General features: G+C 44.6%; 1 protein-coding gene across 1 annotated transcript in view; it reads right to left on the bottom strand.

The window, feature by feature from the left end:
* Positions 1-1,258: 1,258 nt before the first annotated feature.
* The window catches only part of Tnfrsf19 (TNF receptor superfamily member 19), a 68,576-nt gene continuing 49,060 nt past the window's right edge, over positions 1,259-20,774 (bottom strand). Inside the window, exons 5-9 of the mRNA XM_052190502.1 lie at positions 12,042-12,206; positions 10,916-11,041; positions 9,435-9,537; positions 8,236-8,638; positions 1,259-3,688 (exon numbers count right to left, since the gene is read on the bottom strand). Of these exons, the coding sequence (XP_052046462.1) occupies positions 3,680-3,688; positions 8,236-8,638; positions 9,435-9,537; positions 10,916-11,041; positions 12,042-12,206 (806 nt within the window). The 3' untranslated portion in view covers positions 1,259-3,679. The remainder of the gene's footprint in view (positions 3,689-8,235; positions 8,639-9,434; positions 9,538-10,915; positions 11,042-12,041; positions 12,207-20,774) is intronic.

Raw genomic sequence — 20,774 nt, 5'->3', positions numbered from 1 at the left:
CCCACACAATGAGGCTGTATAATCTTCACCAGACTCTTTGTGACCTTCACCATGACTTGTGTGCCCTCATAATGAGTTTGTGTAATCTTTACAATGACTGTAATCTTCTCAATGTCTTTGTGTTCCCTCACAATGACTTTGTACGACCCAAACAATGGCTTTGAGAACTCACATTCACTTATATGTCCTCACAAATGACTTTGTATGCCATCACAATGACTCCACGTGACTTTCAAAATTATTTTGTATTCATTTACAATGATGACATCGTATATCTTCTCAATGACTCTTGAGCCTTTCCAGCGACTATATGATATGCCACAATAACTTGGTGTACACTAAAAATTACTATTTGGTCTTCTTATGACTATGTATAACTATCCTACCCTCACAGTTACTCTATGTCACCCTCATAATAACTTCTTGTGTCCTCATAACAATTGTGTATCTTTCACAATGATTTTGTATATCCTAGCAATGACTTTGTGTGACTTTCAGAATGACGTTTTGTGACCTCTCAATGACTTTGTGTGTCTTCACCATCATTTGTGTTCTCTCCCCAGATGCCTGTGTGCCCACATAGTTACTGTGTGACTTTCAAAATGACTTTATATGCCATCACTGGCAAATGACTCTGTGTAACTCTTCCAACACATCTCTGCTTAATGGTCCCAGTGACATTTTTGTGACCTTCGCAGTGACGTTGTATACCTCACAAGTGACCCTGAGTGCTCTTTACAATGACTGTCATGCTCACAATGACTTTCTGTGACCTTCCCACTGTGTTCCCTCACAATGACTTTCTTTGGGCACCCTTACAGAGACTGCTGTGCTCTTGCAATCATTCTGTGTGCGCTCCAGGAAGACTGTTGGCTCTCACAATGACTGAGTGACCTTCCCTGTGACTTATGTGCCCTCATGATAACGGTGTGATCTTTACAATGACTCTTTTTGACCCTAACAATGACTGTGTCATCCACAATGGCTCTGTGTGTCCCCCACTGTGGCTCGTGTGTCACTTTCCATGATTTTATGACACACACATGAATTTTTGAAGCAAGCAAAACATAACCACAACTACAAAATCATTTTGACTTGACACGTAACTAAGAATAACAGGTATCAATTTTATTCACAATTTTTAAAAAGCACTAAAAAAAGGTTTGTATTGGAAAGCAGTAACTTACAATTGATAAATTCCAGTATGTAAAACAGTTGTGGTGAAATCTAAGCTGAAACAAACTATCTTAAGAGCCATGATTGTTTCTCTTTCCTTTTCTGTTCTTTTTCTTTTAACACAGACAGCAGTACTTATACTAAGTAACAGCAGCAGTAACTCTTTAAAGTAGAAAATCCCACAATTCAAAATATATTCCATATATTCAAAATAGAAAATACATGACTTGACCTGACTGCTTCAAAAGTCCTTGTCTCCATCTTGTCCTGGCTTCTGCCATGGAAAAGGTGGCACTGGTTCCCTCTATGCTTAGATGGTTCTCTATACCAGTGTCTGATATCAGAATGCCAGCTCCTATGTAAGACGTTCTAATAATGTGAAGTGAAGGTTGTAGTTTTTCCCTCTTGTTTGCAAAGACTGTGAAATGTAAAACACCATTGCACATTTCTAGAGTGTGTAGTGGAAGGATGTCTCCTTTTTGATGATAATCCAGGATCTTTCAAATGCAGTATCAAATGAAATCAATTTTTAACCCTCAGGATTTCTCTTCTGATTAAAAGTGATGTTTCAGGATTTGGGGCCAGAGTCTCCCTTCCGTCAGTCTGGCTTTCCCCAGCTGTGCCTGTCTTTGAAGTCCATCAGGGCTCAGCATGTGGAAAATATCTTCAGGTTACACAAAGGAACACAACCCTGCTGGCTTTGATCATCCCTGTCATAACAGAGATGATTGGGTTGCAAGCAATGACACACACATGTGCACGAGGAGGAGGCCTCTCAGGGGAGCTCAGCTTGCACCCTCATGGACGTCTGCTGCTTAAATCCCAAATACTTTATGACTTCCCTAAAGTCAGTTCTCACAATAATGGTTGGGGACAAACAAAAATGACATAGGTTATGACTGGGTACCATAGGGACATAAAAGCAGGTGTGGGCTACCACAGGACACTCAATGCTAGTGTTCTTCCTACATCTGGTAAAAGAACAGATGGCATGAGAAGCAATAGATATGGACAAACTAGAAGACACACACCAAAAAACTATAATTAGGAATAGAGAGAGGCTACAGGAAGAGGGCTCATTAAATCTACCCATGTCTTACAATGAGGGAAAACCATGGGGATAAACAGAAGATAAAAATAAAAAGTCTAGGAAGATAGTGTCTCGATGTTTGGTAAACGAGCCCGAATTAAACAGGACAGCTTCAGAACAAATAGACTAGTGAATTCCCCAACACTAATGCTCACAGACTGGGCTTCTTTTAAAGTGTGAACTGGACAGAGCAATGGCAGAGGGTTGAGAGGCTGAGGTCAGATCTGCTCATGTGAGTTCAAACTGGAAACCAAGGATAGCCTGCTCAGTGAAGCCACAGGGCAAAGGAGGAAGAGAAAACGAGGCCCACCTCTTCCTTAGCCTTAGAGATTGTTCTGGAAGGTAAATGCCGTCATGGAAGAAGAGGGAATACCTTACACGGCACCCCTACAAAGCCGTGGTTAGACTAGATGGCACCAGGGACCCTGTCCTCCCAAACTGGGCCAACCATGCTTCTCCATGCATTGTGTTCTCACTGAAAGGTTCTTTAGAAGTGCGCTCGGTGTGCTGAAGCCTTTTGTGTAAGCTCAGGTCTAGATCACGGATTACAATACTCAATATCTCCGTTCTATATAAGAAATATGGGCCTTGGAAGCTCAGGACAGGGCAACACTATCACAAGCATCCACAGTCGCCAGTCTGAACACTCACAGTCAGGCTTCGGGATATGCACAGTAGGTGTTCACACTTTACCGTGATGCGCTCTCCCCTTGTAGCTCCCCTCTCACCTGCTACATTCTTAACCACATTCACAGTCACTTTCAATAACCCAGGCCTCCCTCCTGTCAATGCTGTTGTACATTTATGGGGTGGAGACCAAAGGAACTGTTCGTAACAGATAGGCCGGTCGACGTCACCAAACTACAGTTCAGGCAGGGCTATGAAGCCCCTTCAAACCACCGAAGTATACCATTCTGCTGATTAGAAAGTGCCTTTCCTCAACAGAAACCCCCCCAGAGCTCTGCCTAAAATCTAAAAAAGTCATCTACTAAGGCTTTTTCACAGGGTAATGGAGTATTTCTAAAAGAGAATGTCTATGAAAGTTTATACTCTGGGTCTGTGAAACCACATTCACCATGAACGTAAGAAGGAGCCAGGCTGGGTCCTGCCGTGCCCACAATCTCACAGGCAGCACATTCCACCCATGGGTCCTTCAAATCGGCCCCAGCTAAGGTTCTCGGTTAGGGGAAGTGTGCAGGTCCAGAGGCCGCCTCCAGTCTCTCCTTGCTTCTCGCTGGGGTTTCAGCTTACAGCTGGTCTGGCTCAGAAGCGAGTGGCTGAAAGGATGGAAATGATGCCAGTTTGGTTCAGAGTTATTTTTGCTTCCAGACACCATAAGGTCAAGACTGCTTAGTCCGTAGGTCTCACTACAGGAGTGTCCAGACCTACACCTCCACATCAGGAAGATGGCCTTCAGGCATCCTAAAACAGCAACAGAGGAAAAGCTTGAAAAATGATGTCTTCTTCATTAAACCTGCTATTCAGTCATTCTAAAACTGATTGTGCACAGATAGCTACTTAGAATAGTATCACGTACCCAGGCATCCCATACTGTGTCCTCTGAGAAAGTAATAAAAATTTTGCAAAAAGTACAGCATGTGATGAGTATTTAAGAGATGACAAATGTAACCCATAATCATCACAATGACTTACAAAACAATTCTTTTGGAGGCTAGGGAGATAGCTCAGTAGTTAAGAGCAATGACTGCTTCTTCTGAGAGAACCAAGGTTTAATTCCCAGCACCCACATGGCAGCTCACAACTGTCTGTAACTCCAAAATCTGACACTCCCACATAGACATACACGCAGGCAATATTAATAAAAATATTAATATTAATATTTAATAAAATTAATGTTAATAGTGCATATTAATAAAATAAATAATTAAAAACCCACAAAACCCAGATTCTTTTATTTATCAATCTCATAGGAACATTTAAAGACACTTCTTCAGTGTGGGACTTCCGAAAACTTTCGTAGCTAAGTCATTCAAAGTCTCCAGAGACAAAGATGGCCAGTGAACATCGCCACTCTGTCACCTCAGTCATAGAACCTCAGTCATCCTGGCAGATATCTACAAAGAGTAAGGGACTAGGACCGCTCTTTACAGTCTCCTCAGAATAGACAGTCTTCTTGAGACAATTATCCTCAACAAAGTGCCATATCACAGAAGGTATGACCCCCTTCAGAAGGGCAGCAGCGGGCAGCGGGCAACTGAATTCTGCTGGAAGGGGCTGAGCCTTGCTTTCACACACTGCCCCTCAGCAATGAGTTCACCACCAATTAGGATCAGTAACATAGGTAAATCTAAGGATTTCTAGGTAGAAGAGGTTATCTAGAAACCAGAGGTTCTGAAGTCTGTCTGAACACCGGAAGACAGTCTTTACCAAACACTTTGACCAACTGATGCCACAGTAACAAACATGCTGACTCTATTGCAGGAAGCCTGCCATTCTCCTTTGATCACATGCAAAAAGTAGACTGGAAAACTGGGTGGTCCTCTCAAAGCTTCCTCAACCTTCTGGGCCTTCTGCTGAATTATTCATTTGTTTGTTTGTTTACTGTTTTGAGTTGGGGGGATGCTTGTGTCGTCGGTGCATATGAAGTCAGAGAACAGCTCGCAAGGGTCAGTTCTCTCCTTCCACCATGTCAATTCCAAGGATTAAACTCAGGTCATCAGGCTTGGCCGCAAGCACCTTTACCAGTTGAGCCCTATTGCTGCTGATATTAAATGATATTTTAAAGGTAACACCAAGAGGGGCTGCACCCATAGCTTATGGGTAAAGCACTGGCCGTGCATGGAGTCTGATCCCTAGAACCCTTGTAGGAGGCGAGAACGGACTCCTGCAAACTGTTCTCTCACATCTACATGTGCTTCTCAGCTCCGACAGCGACAAAAGCCACCAAGCAAGCTTTTCCTGTGAGGAAACAAGCTAGCTTCCTTCTCTCAAAGATCTCAACAACAGACACCACACACTCCTCAGCTCTGCTCCCTTCTGGCCAGATGGGCACCGGGAGAATGAAATTGTAATGGACCCATGGAGGCTGAAGGCAGCTCTCACACCTGTGTACTTATCTTGAGTCGGGAGTGCCACCATCTCACCGTGGATGGTCTTAAAGCACCCACACACACTAGTGTGTAACACACTAGTGTGTGACAAGCCTGGTTCGGGAAACAAAGTCACCATGCTTTGGAAATCACCAGGGCTGGAGCTGCTTCTGTCCGGGATATAAGATCCTTCTGAATTCCAACATGCTATGGGGCCAAGTCAACTAAGAATCAACCGGAAAAGAATGGACACGATGATCTAGATGTTCCATGCTTTGTTTCCTAATAGGAAGCTGCTGAAGAAAAAGTCTTTTTTGTTGGATTTTGTTGGCTTTAAAAAACACACACGGGCTGGAGAGATGGCTCAGTGGTTAAGAGTGCTGACTGCTCTTCCAAAGGTCCTGAGTTCAAATCCCAGCACCCACATGGTGGCTCACAACCATCCATAATGAGATCTGTCTCCCTCTTCTGGAGTGTCTGGAGACAGTTACAGTGTACTTACATATAATAAATAAATTTAAAAAAACAACAAAAAAAATCTTTAAACACACACACACAAAGTCTGCTATGTAGCTCATGTATTGTGTACTCACTATCTATCCTAGGCTGGCCTCGAACTCATGGTGACCCTCCTTAGTGTGTGCTACCTCATTTGGTAGTATCAAATTACTTATGAGAAGTAAATGCATTGCTTACTGGAAAAAAATGAGCCTGTTAAAAGAAAATGTGAACTGTTCTTTGAATGCACTAGTCAGAAAACAGCAAAATTAGTTAAGTTCAATAGTTGACTGCAAAGCGCAGGAGGGGGCCAGCGTGTGAGGAGACGGCAGTCTCACAGATTCAGTAAGTTCACCTGAAGGGGTTCTCAGAACCCAGAAGGGAGTCTTTTAAAATGGGCTCAAAATGTTGGTTTTGTTTCTGTTGTAGGGGGGATATGGAAATGGTTTACATTCCAGAAATTCTTTTTCTGAACTTAGAATGTTCTAGTTAGATGTTTCCTAAATTACCTATGGCCTGTAAGATAGAATATCTCAGAAAGTAACTTTTTTACTATGAAGTTTTGCTGTGTAAGCTGAAAGTCACAGTTTCTTCCTGGATTCATTTCATAAATAATTACGTTCTTCTTACAATTATTTGGGTTGAAAGTTATCCTTATGTAGATGGTGATAATTATCTGAGCTGTCTTTCCTTATCGCCATTTGTGATAACTAGTTCCATATCAACTTACACAAGCTAGAGTCGTTTGGGAAGATGGGACCTTCACTGTGAAAATGTCCCACCCTGTGGGCAAGACTGCAGGACATTTTCTTAATGATGTGGGAAGGTCGAGATAACTCGAGATAACTCGAGTGCGCTATGACTCTCCTGGGATGGTAGCTCTGGGTTCTGTAAGAAAGCAGGCTGAACAAGCCATGGAAAACAAGCCAGTAAGCAGTTCTTCTCTATGGTTCCTACATCAGCCCCTGACTCCAGGTTTCTGCCCTGTTTGAGTTCCTGTCCTGACTTCCTTCAGCAATAGAGTGTCACCTGAGAGCTGTTAAGCCAAAGTCAAAAGCAACCCTCTCTTCCCTAAGCTGATTTTGATAATGGTGGGTCTAGCTTTTCTTCTCCATCTCTCCATCTTGAGATTATAATTACAACCTGTCTCCCTTCTCTTTCCTCCCTCCAAATTTACCCATATACCTCTCTGCATCTCCTTCAAATCCATGATCTTTTTTCATTGTTATTACATACACATACATAAATGTATAAACATATATATTCCTAAATATAACCTGTTTAGTCCATGTAATGTTACTTGTATGTATATTTTCAGGGCTGGCTGTTTGGCACTGGCCAGCCAGCTGCTGTACTGTCCCAGGGAAGACCTCCTCTGCCACGCCTGGCGTTCCTCGGTTGCCTGTAGTTGTTTTTTTTTTTTTTTAATATTTATTTATTATATGTAAGTACACTGTAACTATCTTCAGACATCCCAGAAGAGGGCATCAGATCTCATTACGGATGGTAGTGAGCTACCAAGTGGTTGCTGGGATTTGAACTCAGGACCTTCTGAAGAGCAGTCGGGGCTCTTAACCACTGAGCCATCTCTCTAGCCCGTCTGTAGTTCTTTGTGTAGCACTGAGGCCTCATGGGCTTTTCCCCATCCAGTTCGGCATGTCCACTCGTGTCATCTTTCTCCTGCTTGGGCAGTCGCGTTGCTGAGACTTTGTGGGTGTGGCTTCTTATGTTGCTAGGAGACACAGTCTCACAGAAAACTCCCTGGTCCTCTGGCTCTTACAGTCTCTCTGACCCCTCTTCTGCCATGTTCCCTGAGCCGTAGGTTCCATTTCTCACAGCAATAGAAACCCGAAGACACCATTTATATTAGAATATAAGGTATGCTTACAAACATGCTTTCTTAAGACGGGATCTTGTGTAGGCACCTCCTTATCAGGAAGAACTCACACTAAGTAGTCAGATTTAAGAAGACAAGGGAGAATGCGTATGCACTTTGTGCTCCTATAAAATGGTTCTGTTTGGGTTTTTTTTTTTTTAAGTCTTGAAATTTATTTTAAAACTCTTCTCTGGCTGGAGAGATGGTTCAGCAGTTAAGAGCACTGGCCACTCTTCCAGAGGTCCTGAGTTCAAATCCCAGCAACCATATGGTGGCTCACAACCATCTATAATGGGATCCAGCGCCCTCTTCTGATGTGTCTAAAGACAGTGACAGTGTACTTATATACATAAAATAAATAAATCTTTTTTTTAAAAAAAAAAAACCTCTTCTCTTTTATGTCTATAAAATAATGTATAAGAAATAATAAAATATCGCTACCCCTTGTCTACCGCCCCAGATTTCAAAGTGGGACCGGAGGTTGGTTCCCTCTGGCCTAGCACAAGACACTGCCAGGCTCACACTGAAAGCCATCACTGTCTTACCTGGAGGGCTGTGGGCGTGGCTAGACTCAGGCTTCCACTGCCTTCCCAGCCACCTCGGCTTGGAGTCCTTTGAGCATCCTGAGGTAGGGTCTGCTCCCAGGCCGTATCAATCTCACCATATCTAGGTGAGTAAGTAGTTTCTGAAGCATTTCCAGAAGACTCTGGAGCAGCTGTCCCAGCTAGATCCTGGCCACCACTGGAATCCAGAGATGTTGAGCTTTCATTTTCCGGATTGAGGGAATTGATATCTTCTCCAGTGAGTTCAGGATAAGAGTCACAGAGAGAGCTGTCCCCGCCCAGAGGATTCTGCATCAGAGGCCAGGCATCAGAAAACTCAGCGCAGACGGAACGGGAAACAGACCCGAAGAAAGCTGGCATCGTGTCCCCCACAGAAGCTGCATTTCTGAACACACATCCAAAAGGTTTGTAAGTACTGTACAGTGACAAAAACCATTACTACAGAAGAGTATTTCAGCTATAATTTTAAGTCTAAGACTATAATACCAACGTACAAAGAATTCTAGTGCTAACTATTGTTTTAAATTTGCCTCGGTATGGCTACTGAAGCTACTCCATTGTCCTTGAAATTGATTTCTATACCCATTTCTAATTAATATAAGCATATCCAATGTCTAACACCTGCATCTTCTTAGTCTTAATTGAGTTTTCATGATTGCTGTTCTAGAACAGTGTGCCAGCAGACTGTGATGAGTGAGCTGTTACTTTGAAATAACAGAAATGTCAGGAAGAGACACTGGAGGAGAGCTGAACAGTTAAGCCCATACACACACTGCTCCTGAGCCCTGAGCTCAGTTCCCTGCACCTACACTGGGAGACTTACAGCCACCTGTAACACCAGCTCCAGGGGGACCTGACCCTGGTGGCCTCTGCGGTTACCTGTGCTTGTGTGCACATGCTTACACACAGAAACACACACATGCACTTTAAAATCTTATAAAAATAGAGAAGTGTAAGACAAAAAAAATGAGGTGAATGGGGAGAAAGTGCCAGAAGGTGGAACTGGCTATCAGTGACCTCAGGCCCCTCCACTCCCTGCAGGGATCTCTCTCCTCTCAGGTTCAAAGAAGTCCTTGTAATGCTTAAGAGGCCGAACCCTACAGTTTAACACAAAGCTGGTAAATCAGAAGGATCCATGTCTGCAAACAGGAATAACCATTGCTGACCGGGAGGGCAGTTACCTCTCCTGAAGGGTAGCCGGAGAATGCAGCCCACAGCCAAGCACAGCTCGGGTAGAGCTTCGGGCCTCCTCGCAGCACAAGGACGGAATCAGGTGAACAGGCCCTGAAAGGCAGAAAAGCATGAGACAGGGACTTTGTTTTTTCCTGAACTTTCTTGTTCATTCCAGCTAAGCCTTGCTTCCCTTGGAAAGGTAGCTGGGTGACTGTTTAGCAGAAGGAGGAACTGTATTATTGGTGTCCAGACTGAAGCAGGAGGATGGACGACTTAACCCAGCCTGGGCTATACAATGAGACCCGTCAGGAAGGAGGGGACAAAGGCGAAACTTTCTCATTCCATGTGTGACACTCGGGACCAAGAAGGTCCATTCGACAGCACCATCAAGAGACTGGATGATTCCAAAAGGCTAGTCCAACCACCCTGGAATATAGGTAATGAAGCAGATAATAGTGCCCAAGAGATGACTTGATACAGTCACAGGCACTATACCCAGAGGAACCAGAGGACAATAGAGAGGGACACTGGGCCAGATTGCCACCAGTGCTAAGTATGATTAGCCACGTGGAGTCTTTGTGCAGGAGGTCATCAGCTGAGGCCTGGAGTAGAACATGAAGCAGAAACTTCTGCTCAGTGACAAAGAGCTGGGGACGGAGAGAGTCTGTGTTAACTTTCCCTAATGGCTATTTCCAGCAACAGGCTAAGAGGCAGGCAAGGGTGGACCCTGCTGTGGACCTCTCTTTTCCTTCTTCCTCTCAGAAGTCATTGAAACCAGACACACTAGTGTGTGGCTTGACTTGACCAGGTAACCAAGGTGTACTGGTTGGTTTTATGTCAACTTGACACAAGGCAGAGTCCTCTGAAGGGAGAGAGCCTCAACTGAAAAGATGTCTCCCTCAGCTGGGTCTGTAGGCGAGCCCATAGGGTTCCTTCATGGATAAATGATTGATGGTGGAGAACGCAGATTACTGTAGGTGATTCCATCCTGGGCTGGCGGTCCCGGGTTGTATAAGAAGGCTGAACAAGCCATGACGAACAAGCCAGTGAGCAGCACCCCTCGACGGCTTCTGCATCAACTCCTGCCTCCAAATTCTTGCACTGTTTGAGTTTCTGCCTTGGCTTCTCTCGATAGACTCTAACATGGATATGTAGGCCAAATAAGCCCTTCCCTCCCGAGCCACTTTCAGTCATGAACTTTCAGCCCAGCCACGGAAACCCTGACTCACGCACACAGATGGCAGCCCCAACTCTACACAGCAGGAAGAGGTGACTGCAAGTGACAGTGACACCAAATGGAGACACCTGGAACACCCAAACCAAAGGTGGCAGAGGGAAATCATGAAGCTGGGTCAGCCAGGACTGGAAAATCAGCCTGTGACCCGCTGCCTCCCATTCTGAAGGATAAGAGCTGGGCTTGGCAATGCCTGGTTTCACAGTCCCGTTCTTCGCTCCTGGTTCCTCTGGGCCTTTCAACATCCCAACTCACCATATGTCGGGGCTGAGTCCCGGTGATACGGACAACACGCTCTATGGGCACAGTGGCGGAGCCGAGGCTGGTCAAAGCATGACAGCTCAGAGCCATTGTACTGAATGTCCTGTGACCGCAGAGACCCTAGTGGCGAGAAGAGAGCCCCAGTCAACACTTCTCCATAAGAAACCAGGCACCCCGGTTGCATTTGTATTTTTAAAGAGTCAACACCATTACCCCATGTATTGCTTCCGCGTACCCGAAGACACTCTGAAGAGAGTAAACTGAAGACACTCTGTATGCCAACCTCCCAAACATTAGTTCTTGATCTAGAATAGCTTAATCTGAACCACAATACTTCTATGAGCCTTCTGTGGGAAAACTCAAGCAATACAAAGCCTATGTCATTACATCCCCACCACACACACACACACAAACTTAAACATTTTTTATTATTTTATGTGTAAGGGTATTTGACCTGCATGTCTATCTGTGTACTACATGCATGCCCTGTGCCCATGAAGGTCAGAGAGGGCATGAGATACCCTGGGAATGGACGTATAGACACTTGTAAGCTGCGGGGTAGATGCTGGGAATTGAGTGCTCTTAACCACTGGGTCCACATCTCTCCGGTTTCCAATCCCCACATTTTTGTATGTGCTGGGAATTAAACCCCAGGACCTTTCACATGACAGGCAACTGCTCTACCACTTAACTACAGCCCAGCCTGTTTCATACCAGTGTCTACGTAATTTCCTGCACATGGGCTGAAAGCCAGAAGCAGCGTGGCTTAAGAGATACAATTTCAGACCATCATGATATAGAAAATCTGAGCCTACTGAGAGCAAGCCGAGAACTGCCTATTTCTTCTTATACAGAGGCACACACGGTTTAAAATCATTTGCTAAGAATGTAGGGTATAGACAATTTTTATTTTTGCCTTGTAGCCTTGGGACATCCCAGACATGCTAGCATTCCTGTGAGGCCCTGCAATTCCTGAGGAGGCCTGTTTTCCTGTGTCTTGTAGTCTAAACAGCTTGGTGGTGCTCTTTGGGTCTTAGGTCTTAGCCAGGTCTCTTGTGAACTCTTGTGTGACAGTGCTAACAAGCTCACTTCACTCTAAACCAGAGGGACGGGAGCTTACAGCTGGGCTTCTTCTCCATGAACTGCCTCTTGCAGTAGATGACGCACAGGATGAGCAGGGCTAGCAACACCGTGGCCAGAGCACTGCAGATGACTGCAGCCAGGGCCGTGTCCCGAGGGCTGGAGACGGTCGATGAGATCTTCACCAGATTTACCTTGCTGGTACCTGAGGGTGACAGCAACACGTCAGTACACCCTCTACAAGCTGGACTCGAAATGCTACCAGGCACGTCCAACCTTGTCACATTGTGACACCTTATCATCACTCCTCATGGTCACATCCCCCCAACCTGTAATCAATTACTAAGCAAGTTTAAGATTTGTTGCCGCTGTTGGATCACATTCATAGCTATTCTTGGCTGTGGCCAGCCTGTGGGCTGCAATCTAGACATACCAGGTTCACCTGGCCCACGGGTGCTAGCTCTCTCCATGGGTATGAGGTACATTGGAGGCAGGCTCCTCACTGCAATTCACACCCACCCCTCCTAAAAGAAAACCCATCTCTCATCCAGTGGCTACTTTGGACTGTCAACTTGGCTGAATTGAGAAACAAACACATGGGACAGTAATGAGGTACAATTCTGGGTTTGCCTGGGAGAATGTTTGCAGAAAGGACTGAGGAAGATACATCCTGCTTTTGGTCAATACCATCCCATGTTCTGGACCTCAAAGAGGAGACATCCAGCTGAGCAGAAGCACCCCCTTTCTCTTCCTGACTCACTGATATGTGAACACGTAGCCTCATGTAGGGAGCTGTTCCCCGTGTCAGGCCTTCTGCACCTTGGTGGGCCACATCCCTGCCATAAACCCAAATAAGCACTTCCCCCCTCTCCTTAAGCTTCTTTTTTGCCAGGCACTGGGTTATGGGGATGGGCAAAGCGACTACTATATTTCCCACATCTTCCTACCTGGTTGTTATGTCTGTCTGCTCTTCCCATGCTACCGTGCAGACCTCTCCCTCAGCTGACACTTGCTGGGTGATGCTGTTCCCCAAACAAAAGTTGCAATAGCAGTCCCCAGGGTTTCACACTCCTTCCCGCCCTCTTTTCCTCCACGATGCCACTGTCACTTACACACTTTACACACTTCCTTCTGAACCATTGTTATCTTCCTGACTGCCGTCAGGCTGGCTTGGCAAGGGGCTGTGCTTCCAGCCTCCTTTGCAGCTAGGCATGGCAATGCCAGGATACCAGGGGTGCGTGTGGGTGGAGATGTGTGGATCATCTCAATTCATGGACAAATCATTTTCACCTCCACTGTGAACTGGGAGTAGGGAAAGCAAGAGGCCCAAGGTTGAGGTGTATCAGCAAAGCTGGCCTAGCACCAGGATGGGAAGCTGTCCTTTGAGCTCACCCAGGCCCAACTGGATGGACTGTTACAAAACTTCTGTTTTACTTTGGCAGAAATTGTTTTGAATCTTCTCATTACAGCAGGCTTGCCTTTTCCCTAGCTAGTTCCATCCCTAACACGGGGCAATGGCTCTTGTTAAGCTTGGTTACTCTTTATTTGTGATGCCTCCAAGGGATCCTGGTGCACAGTTGCTTTTTGATGAAGGGTGGAGTAAAGAAGTGTTTACAGGGAAAAAAAAACCCTCAGCCCCTAAGTACTCCAGAGCGTTGGCTCTATAAGGTCCTGTCAGTGAGTGAAATGAGAATGCTTGCTGAGTACCTCCTGCCCTGCTCTCGCCTACACGGCTGATGGCAGTGCGAATGGAAACAGCTTTAGTGAAGAGCAGCTTCGTTTACAGCCACTGCTGTGTGCAGGGCGAGAGCAAAGGACTGCTTGACTTGATCAGTATGCAAACCCCGAAGATCATGACCTCATCCTCAGAATGAACACCCAACAATAGATCAACCTTCCCTTGTGACGACAAATCATGTAGCCATCCCAGGGGAATGGCAAACTTGATCCTAACTAATAATACACAGAAAACGACAGCTGATATACAACAAACACCCAGAGATCATGCCTTCTATCTAACCAAAGCTAATCTGGTGCCAGGATAGTTATTAAGGGAATCAATAAACATTCACAGCATCTTATTCAAATAAGGCAGAGTGACGTCTACTTATCCCTACCCTCCCACATTAGGTCAGCCAGAGAGCTGCTAGCAAGAGCCCACATTCATTTTCTGCAAAGCATTACCCAAGGTAGCATCCAAACCATTGTGGCTGGCAGCACCTCTTTGATACCCTGGGGCCATCCCCCAACCTCTCAATTCCAAGTGTTATCATAATGCTTCACAGTAAGGGTTTTATAGTTATGGACTCTATAGGCGTTTAATCCTAGGTTTGCCAGATTCGGAAGCTTGAGCTTTTATCTTCCTTTTTCATGTGTATGAGATGTACATGCATATGTTTTGTGCATATCGGTGTATATATGATCATATATACATATATGTGGGAACACTTAGACATTTGTGCATGCATGTGTGCATGCATGTGTGTGTGTGTGTGTGTGTGAGTCCTGAGAGTGTCTTCCTGGTTTATTTCCCACCTTGTTCACTGAGACAAGGTCTTTCAGTTGAACCCAGAGCTTGCTCACATACCTAGTCTAGCTAGCCAGCTTCTTCCAGGGATTCCCTGTCTCACCCTTTCAGTCCAGGACTACAGGTGGGCTGCCATGTACACCGGTATTTACATGGTTTGGGGGGATGTGAACTCTGATCCTCAAGCTCACTGCTTTTGTAGACAGCATTTTAACTGCTGATCAACCTTCCAGGCCTAACTCATGCTAATGTTTTTTGTTGTTGTTGTTTTCTTTTTATATTATGTTAAATTATTTGCAACCCCTTAGAATAAAGCATATATATAAACTGTACTGTAAGGAACTATTGACTCAAATTCTGTACAGGCAGATAAATTCTAGTTAACCAGCTAACATACATTATGGTTTGATCTAACATCAAACACGCACAGGCCTTCTCAAGTTCAACTCAGTTTATCCCTAAGAACAAAGAGGCAACTGAATTTTAGCACACTGAGAGGCAACACAGAGCTTCTAGTATTGGTCCTAAAACACTCCTTTTAAAGTACACACTGTATAATTAGATTACTGTTGCTTCTACAGTGGGGAAGAACAAGTGAAGGAGGAACTAATGATGTCTTGGGTCTGGGCTCTCATTTTGAGGATCTCACTAACACCTTGTGTGTTCTAGGGTGTTAGGATTTGCATTGTAGACTCTCCCTCTGGACACTGGACACAGTGGGGAGCACCAGTACTCCTTGCTGATGGCCATGTTGTTTTGACACAGGCAACTCGACTCAGAGTTCTGGAATGTAACTGTAGTTCAGACGTCTTACAATATTCCTCAATGGAATATTTTATCTGTTTAACTTCTAGATTTGTTTTGAGTAAGCTACAATTTATCCCATTGTCTTCTGTGACCTTCCACCATCACCAACAACCAAAATCCAAACCCACTGAAGGTTTAGCACAATTATTGATGAACTGAGTCTAGCCTCGCTCTTTAGTAACAATAAAGGCAGCTAGCAAAGAGGCCCTGCAGGTTCAGCGAGGCAAGAGCCCAGCCCCAGCTGAGGCTTTATCTTGTTCATCTAAACTGGTAAAAAAAAAAATCCACGATAACATTCGGCAATGAAATCCAGATGTGCCCTGATTTGCCAATGAGCAAAATAGCTGGACTTTCATCCACTCCATACCAAGCATTCCGACGACAGAGGAACATAAGCCTTAGTCATTCACGCTTTCTTCATTCTAGACTTTGATCTTTATTTTTTAATAAATGATAGAAAAATTATTTCAAAATAAGATTTCTAGTTTTATTTTCCTGTCTATAGTCATGTCTATATTTTAGGAATAGATCTTTCTGGAGGGAGGAAAGGGAAGTTGGGGAAGTAATAAGATTCTATTTTAGTTAAAGCTGTGTGAAAATATATTTTCTTTGATTTAAATTTCTTCACCTCTACTTGTCTTATTGTCTCTTGTGTGTATGCATCTGAGCATGAGGGTAATGGTGCGCACACAGAGCTCAGAGGGAAACTTGTGGGTCGGTTCTCTCCTACTGGATGAGGCCTAGGGAGGAAACTCAAAAGTTGACTCTCCAGGCTTGGCAGCAAACACCTTTTCTTGCTAAGCCATCTCATTTGCCATGGTTTTCTCATTGTAACAACATCTGCACAAGGGTCTTCAGCTGAGACACCAAGTAGGCTCACTATGCTGTCTGGTGATCATGGCTAATTCCAGAACACATTCGTTACCCACATACCCCTGAAACCCAAGGCCTGAGCAATCCCTCTCACCCAGAGCTGGACGAGCATCGAGCTGCTCTCTGTTGCTATGATACTGGCTACTCCAAGTGTTTCTGCATAGACGGAATCCCACAATATTATGTGACTGGCTTCTGTTACTTAACAATATTTTCAGGGTTCGTTTACAGTGTAGATGCATCAGAGTTCACCTCTTTTAATGGTTGAATAATATCTCACTGAACAGATACACCATATTTGTTTATCTAGTAGTCGGATGATCTTTGTTTTTAACCCTTGTAGGGTCATTTTGAGTAGGCTGCTTTGAGCACTTATATACAAGCTTTTCCAATATATTTTAAAACTTTCTCTACATGGTAATTGTTCCATATACTCTCAAAATACTCATTACTGAAATTATAATAATTAAACTTATATAAATACGTCAGTCAAAAATATTTCATGAACAAGAATGAGAGTAAGGGTTGTCAAAGCTGTTGGGAAGAGTTAGCTCACGTGGGAGTTTACTACTACATGTAGTAAGCCTACTAAGTAATTTTGGATTCTACCCTAAGGAGAATGGGAAGCACTGGAATCAACAGTCTCAAGTACGTATGGTCAAGCCAGTGAGTGATTCTTCGGTATTGCATTCTGAGGACACTCCTACCGAGTACAGCTCTGTATCTCCATTTCCCACTCGGATTTCTGTATTGCATCATATATAAAGGCAAAAGTCATTGTAGGTGAGTTCACAGGCAGAGCCGGGAACATGCAGAGTCTGTCATGTCCATCACCCACACCGGTGGGCCCTTCAACGGCATCGCTATGGGGTGATGGTTATTTACATTTCTCTTTCTTAACAGCTATTTTTACTAATTTTTGGATGGTGCATGCCGATCATCATGCACACATGAAGGCCAGAAGACAGCTATGGAAGCTGTTTTTCCCCCCTCAACTATGTGGGTTCTGGGAATCAAACTTGAGTTGCCAAGTTTCATAGCATCCATCTTTACCCACTGAGCCATCTCGTGGGTCCTTCGTTTTATTTTTATTTGACCAAAAGAAAAATCATTGTACATATTTCTTGGCAATAAACTCTACACTCTGCTAAAAGACAGCTTAAGAGACACGGTCGCAGCCGAAGTTGAAGAGGGTTTGCCTTTATCACCGTTCTACAAGGGAAGGTCCAAGCCTTGCAACCCTGTGCATCGGGGCGTGGTGCTGGTTTTCCTACAGCAGGTGGCTGTTATGAGAAGAGCGTCTTTGACTGGCACTTTCCACAGTTTCCAGCTAGCACCTTAGCTCCACACTCAGCTCTGCTAGAGCTCAGAGAGAAACAAGGTATACAGCTGATCCTGAACTAGCTAGAATGGCCAAGACACTGCAGGAAGCAAAGGGTTAAAGAAAGGATATCTGTTTTAAATATAAAGAACAGTTGTTTTAATTAGAACTAATGCACAAACTACCACCAATGACTTTTGAGATAAATTAGTATCTCAAAGGACATACAACAAATGAATGAGCAGGTTGGATGGAGTTTATACTTCTACAATTGCATCTTGGAGTTGTGCTCCCAGAATCTGGTCTTCATAACAAAGGAAGAGGACAACTAGCAAATGGGTAAAACCCAAAAGCTGATGTCTGCAGGGACTCTGGGGTGGAGGTGGGGGCTGACTGTGTGAAAATACAAAGCACTGCTTGTTCATCGAGCTGAGCACTTGGTCCTGAGAAAACAGAGGGTGCACCTCACAAGCACCTATGGTAATTATGATTTGGACAAAGATTAAAGAGTTTTTTCTAGGAGCCTCCCTCCACTGGTCCCCATGTGACCTCAGCTGACCTTTATTTACTTCCTTAGCTTTCCAGCTTTCTCTGCCTTTAAAATTTCCTGGAGTGTGCTATACACTTGATTGGTAGAAGGCTTTGTGGCCAAGTCTGTGTTCAAATACTAACATTGCCATTTTCTACCTGGGTCAACATCACACAATGGTAACCTTGTGCCTCGGTGTCCTTATCAAGGAAATCAAGATGGTTAGTAGGATGTTTGTGAGCACCTAAGCTCTAGGTTCTAGAGGAGGACTGCTCTTGAAGGAGGAGCATGTTTCCTGACACATGGCATCGGTCCATAAGTTCACCGTGCATTCTCCTCTGTATTTGAAACTGACATCATAAGTACTATGTTGTAGGGGGTCTTGAGTTCCATTAAACTCAACTGATACCACCTCCATAGGGACCACGGCTGACCCAGAGAATGAGGAGTAGAAACTCCTACTACATCCTGGAACTGATGGAATGGGCTACAGGGAATTATTTGCTCTTCGGTCCTCACATCCCCAATGCCCTGGAAATTTAAGAAGCAAAACTAATGGTAGAAGTGAAGCAAGAGCATTTGATCTGAAGGTTGATTCTCCTTTTCTATAAAAGAGACAGACACCATTACAGAGAACTTTACCAAAGTTATTCAGTGATGTTAAGCAATCCTCTAGAACAATTAGGATAAGAATCAATCCTTAAGAATTATTTGAATGGAAATGATAAAACCATGACTAATAAAGTGCTTCCAGAGAAAGTTCTTTGACAGGCAAACAAGAGCATTTGATCTCATCTGTCAGTTGCAGAGCTAGTTCCGACAAGCCCAGTGAGGGCCACCTGCCAAAGCTTTAAGGGAACCCTCCTGGTGAACATTTTCATTCAAGGAAGGCAAGCTACAGACTCTGCTACGAAAGCTAATCATCACTGTTAGCTCAACAGAGTGGAGAGCCACCTGGGACATGGACTTTCCTGGTATGTCTAGGAGGATACCTCCAGAGAGCTTAAACTGAAGTGGAAAACCCCCGCCCTGAATGTAGCCATGGTATTCCACAGGTTGAGGTCTTAGACTTAAGAAGAGGAAGGAGGGGTGAGAAGCTGAATTCATCCGTCTGTGTCCTGGCAGCAATTAATCAGTGTCTTATGCCCCAGCCACCAGTGTCCCTTCCCCACACTGACTGACATGGGCTTCCTGTCTCCATGTCTTCCCCATTGTGACAGACATGGGCTTCCAGTCACCATGCCTTTCTACCCTGATGGACATGAGGTTCCTATCACCATACCATCCTACTCTGATGGATGCGACCTTATCCCCTGTGGGCTAATTTTGCCATGTATTTTGCTGTAGCAACAAGAAAGTGACCTTTTCCTGGAACACATCTTCAGAGAATTCAGTGTAAATGATAGCACTATACCTGGGTACAATTTCTGCATGAGATCCCTGACTCTTCCTCCAAACTGTAGAGATGTCCTTAATAAACAGAACAAACTAGAAGAGATTTTCCTCCCCTCGTTTCACTGTCTATGTCATAGCACACTACAACTAAACCTGATGTGTAGAAAGACTGCAACCAACTCTTTCACCAAATGCTGAGTCTGAGCCAATCACAACAGACCACAGGTCAAACAGTGCTTGAATAAGGCGGATACAAGCTAGCACCCAGCAGACTGTCTATAGATTTTTCAGAGGTTTGTTTTTTTAATGGTTTAGCTTGATTAACTGTAAATAAGTAGAAATATAAACAGCAAGCAAAAGCAACAGTCTTTAAATCACATGTGCTGAATGGGCTGAAAGGAAAAGGGGTGAGGGTTGGTGGGCGTGAGCCTGGAAGAAGGCATAGAACAGAGAAATCCATATCCCTCAACCAAGGGTCTGTCCAGGTCTATGGTCAGTGTTCAAATGTGCAAAGGTGAATGTGCAAAGTTAAAAGGAGTGAATGGTAGTTCTCCTGGTGGGCAAGCTAACTAGGCCACAAATAGGGACTGATGACAGTTAGCCAAGCAGCTCTGATTGGCTCGGTTAGTGTTGGAGAGAAACTCTTGTACTTTGAAGGGAGAAGGGAAAACACACAGAGGAAAGTTCTGAACAATTCCCCAGCCAACAGAAGCGTGTGTAACTGCAAAGATAGCTAACGCATGAGAATCACATCCAGCAGTGCGGGCAGCTCGCCCACCCCTTCCCTTCCTCCTCGGCTTAACCTCTCATTTTTAGCTGGAGAGAATCAAGCTGTCAATCAAGACTAGGTACATTTTATTAATCAAGAATGCTGCTGAGAGTAAGGTCAGAGAGGCTCAAGTCTCCCTGAGGGAATTAGGCAAGGGCTTATGCCCTGTGAGGTCCTGCTGAGAGGGCTCACCACATGGTCTTTATTGTAGCACCCTTTGATGCATCTCCTTTCAAATGACCAAAGCTTTTATGGCCAAGTCACCCAGTCATTTGATAGACAGCTGACCCTTCCCTTGTGCCCAGTGGCCTTGACTAGGGAGTTGTCAATCATGCAGCCACTTCTTTGACCCTTGGTGATGGGACAATAGCTTGAACACTTCCTGGATGTTTCTGTACTAGCTGCAGAACCCTTGCAGCTGTGGTTGCTGCAGAAGCCATGGCTTCTCTGGAGGCCTTGATCCACACATAACTGCTCCAGAGAGCTACACTGAGACTCAATGACCCCATTCATCTTTTAGCTAATCTTGGATCCAGGACAGAGAGCCATTTT

This window comes from Apodemus sylvaticus, chromosome 8 (assembly GCF_947179515.1).
Source record: "Apodemus sylvaticus chromosome 8, mApoSyl1.1, whole genome shotgun sequence".
Taxonomy (NCBI): domain Eukaryota; kingdom Metazoa; phylum Chordata; class Mammalia; order Rodentia; family Muridae; genus Apodemus; species Apodemus sylvaticus.
Note: the sequence above shows the minus strand (reverse complement) of the source record. Positions and strands in the feature narration are given on the sequence as shown.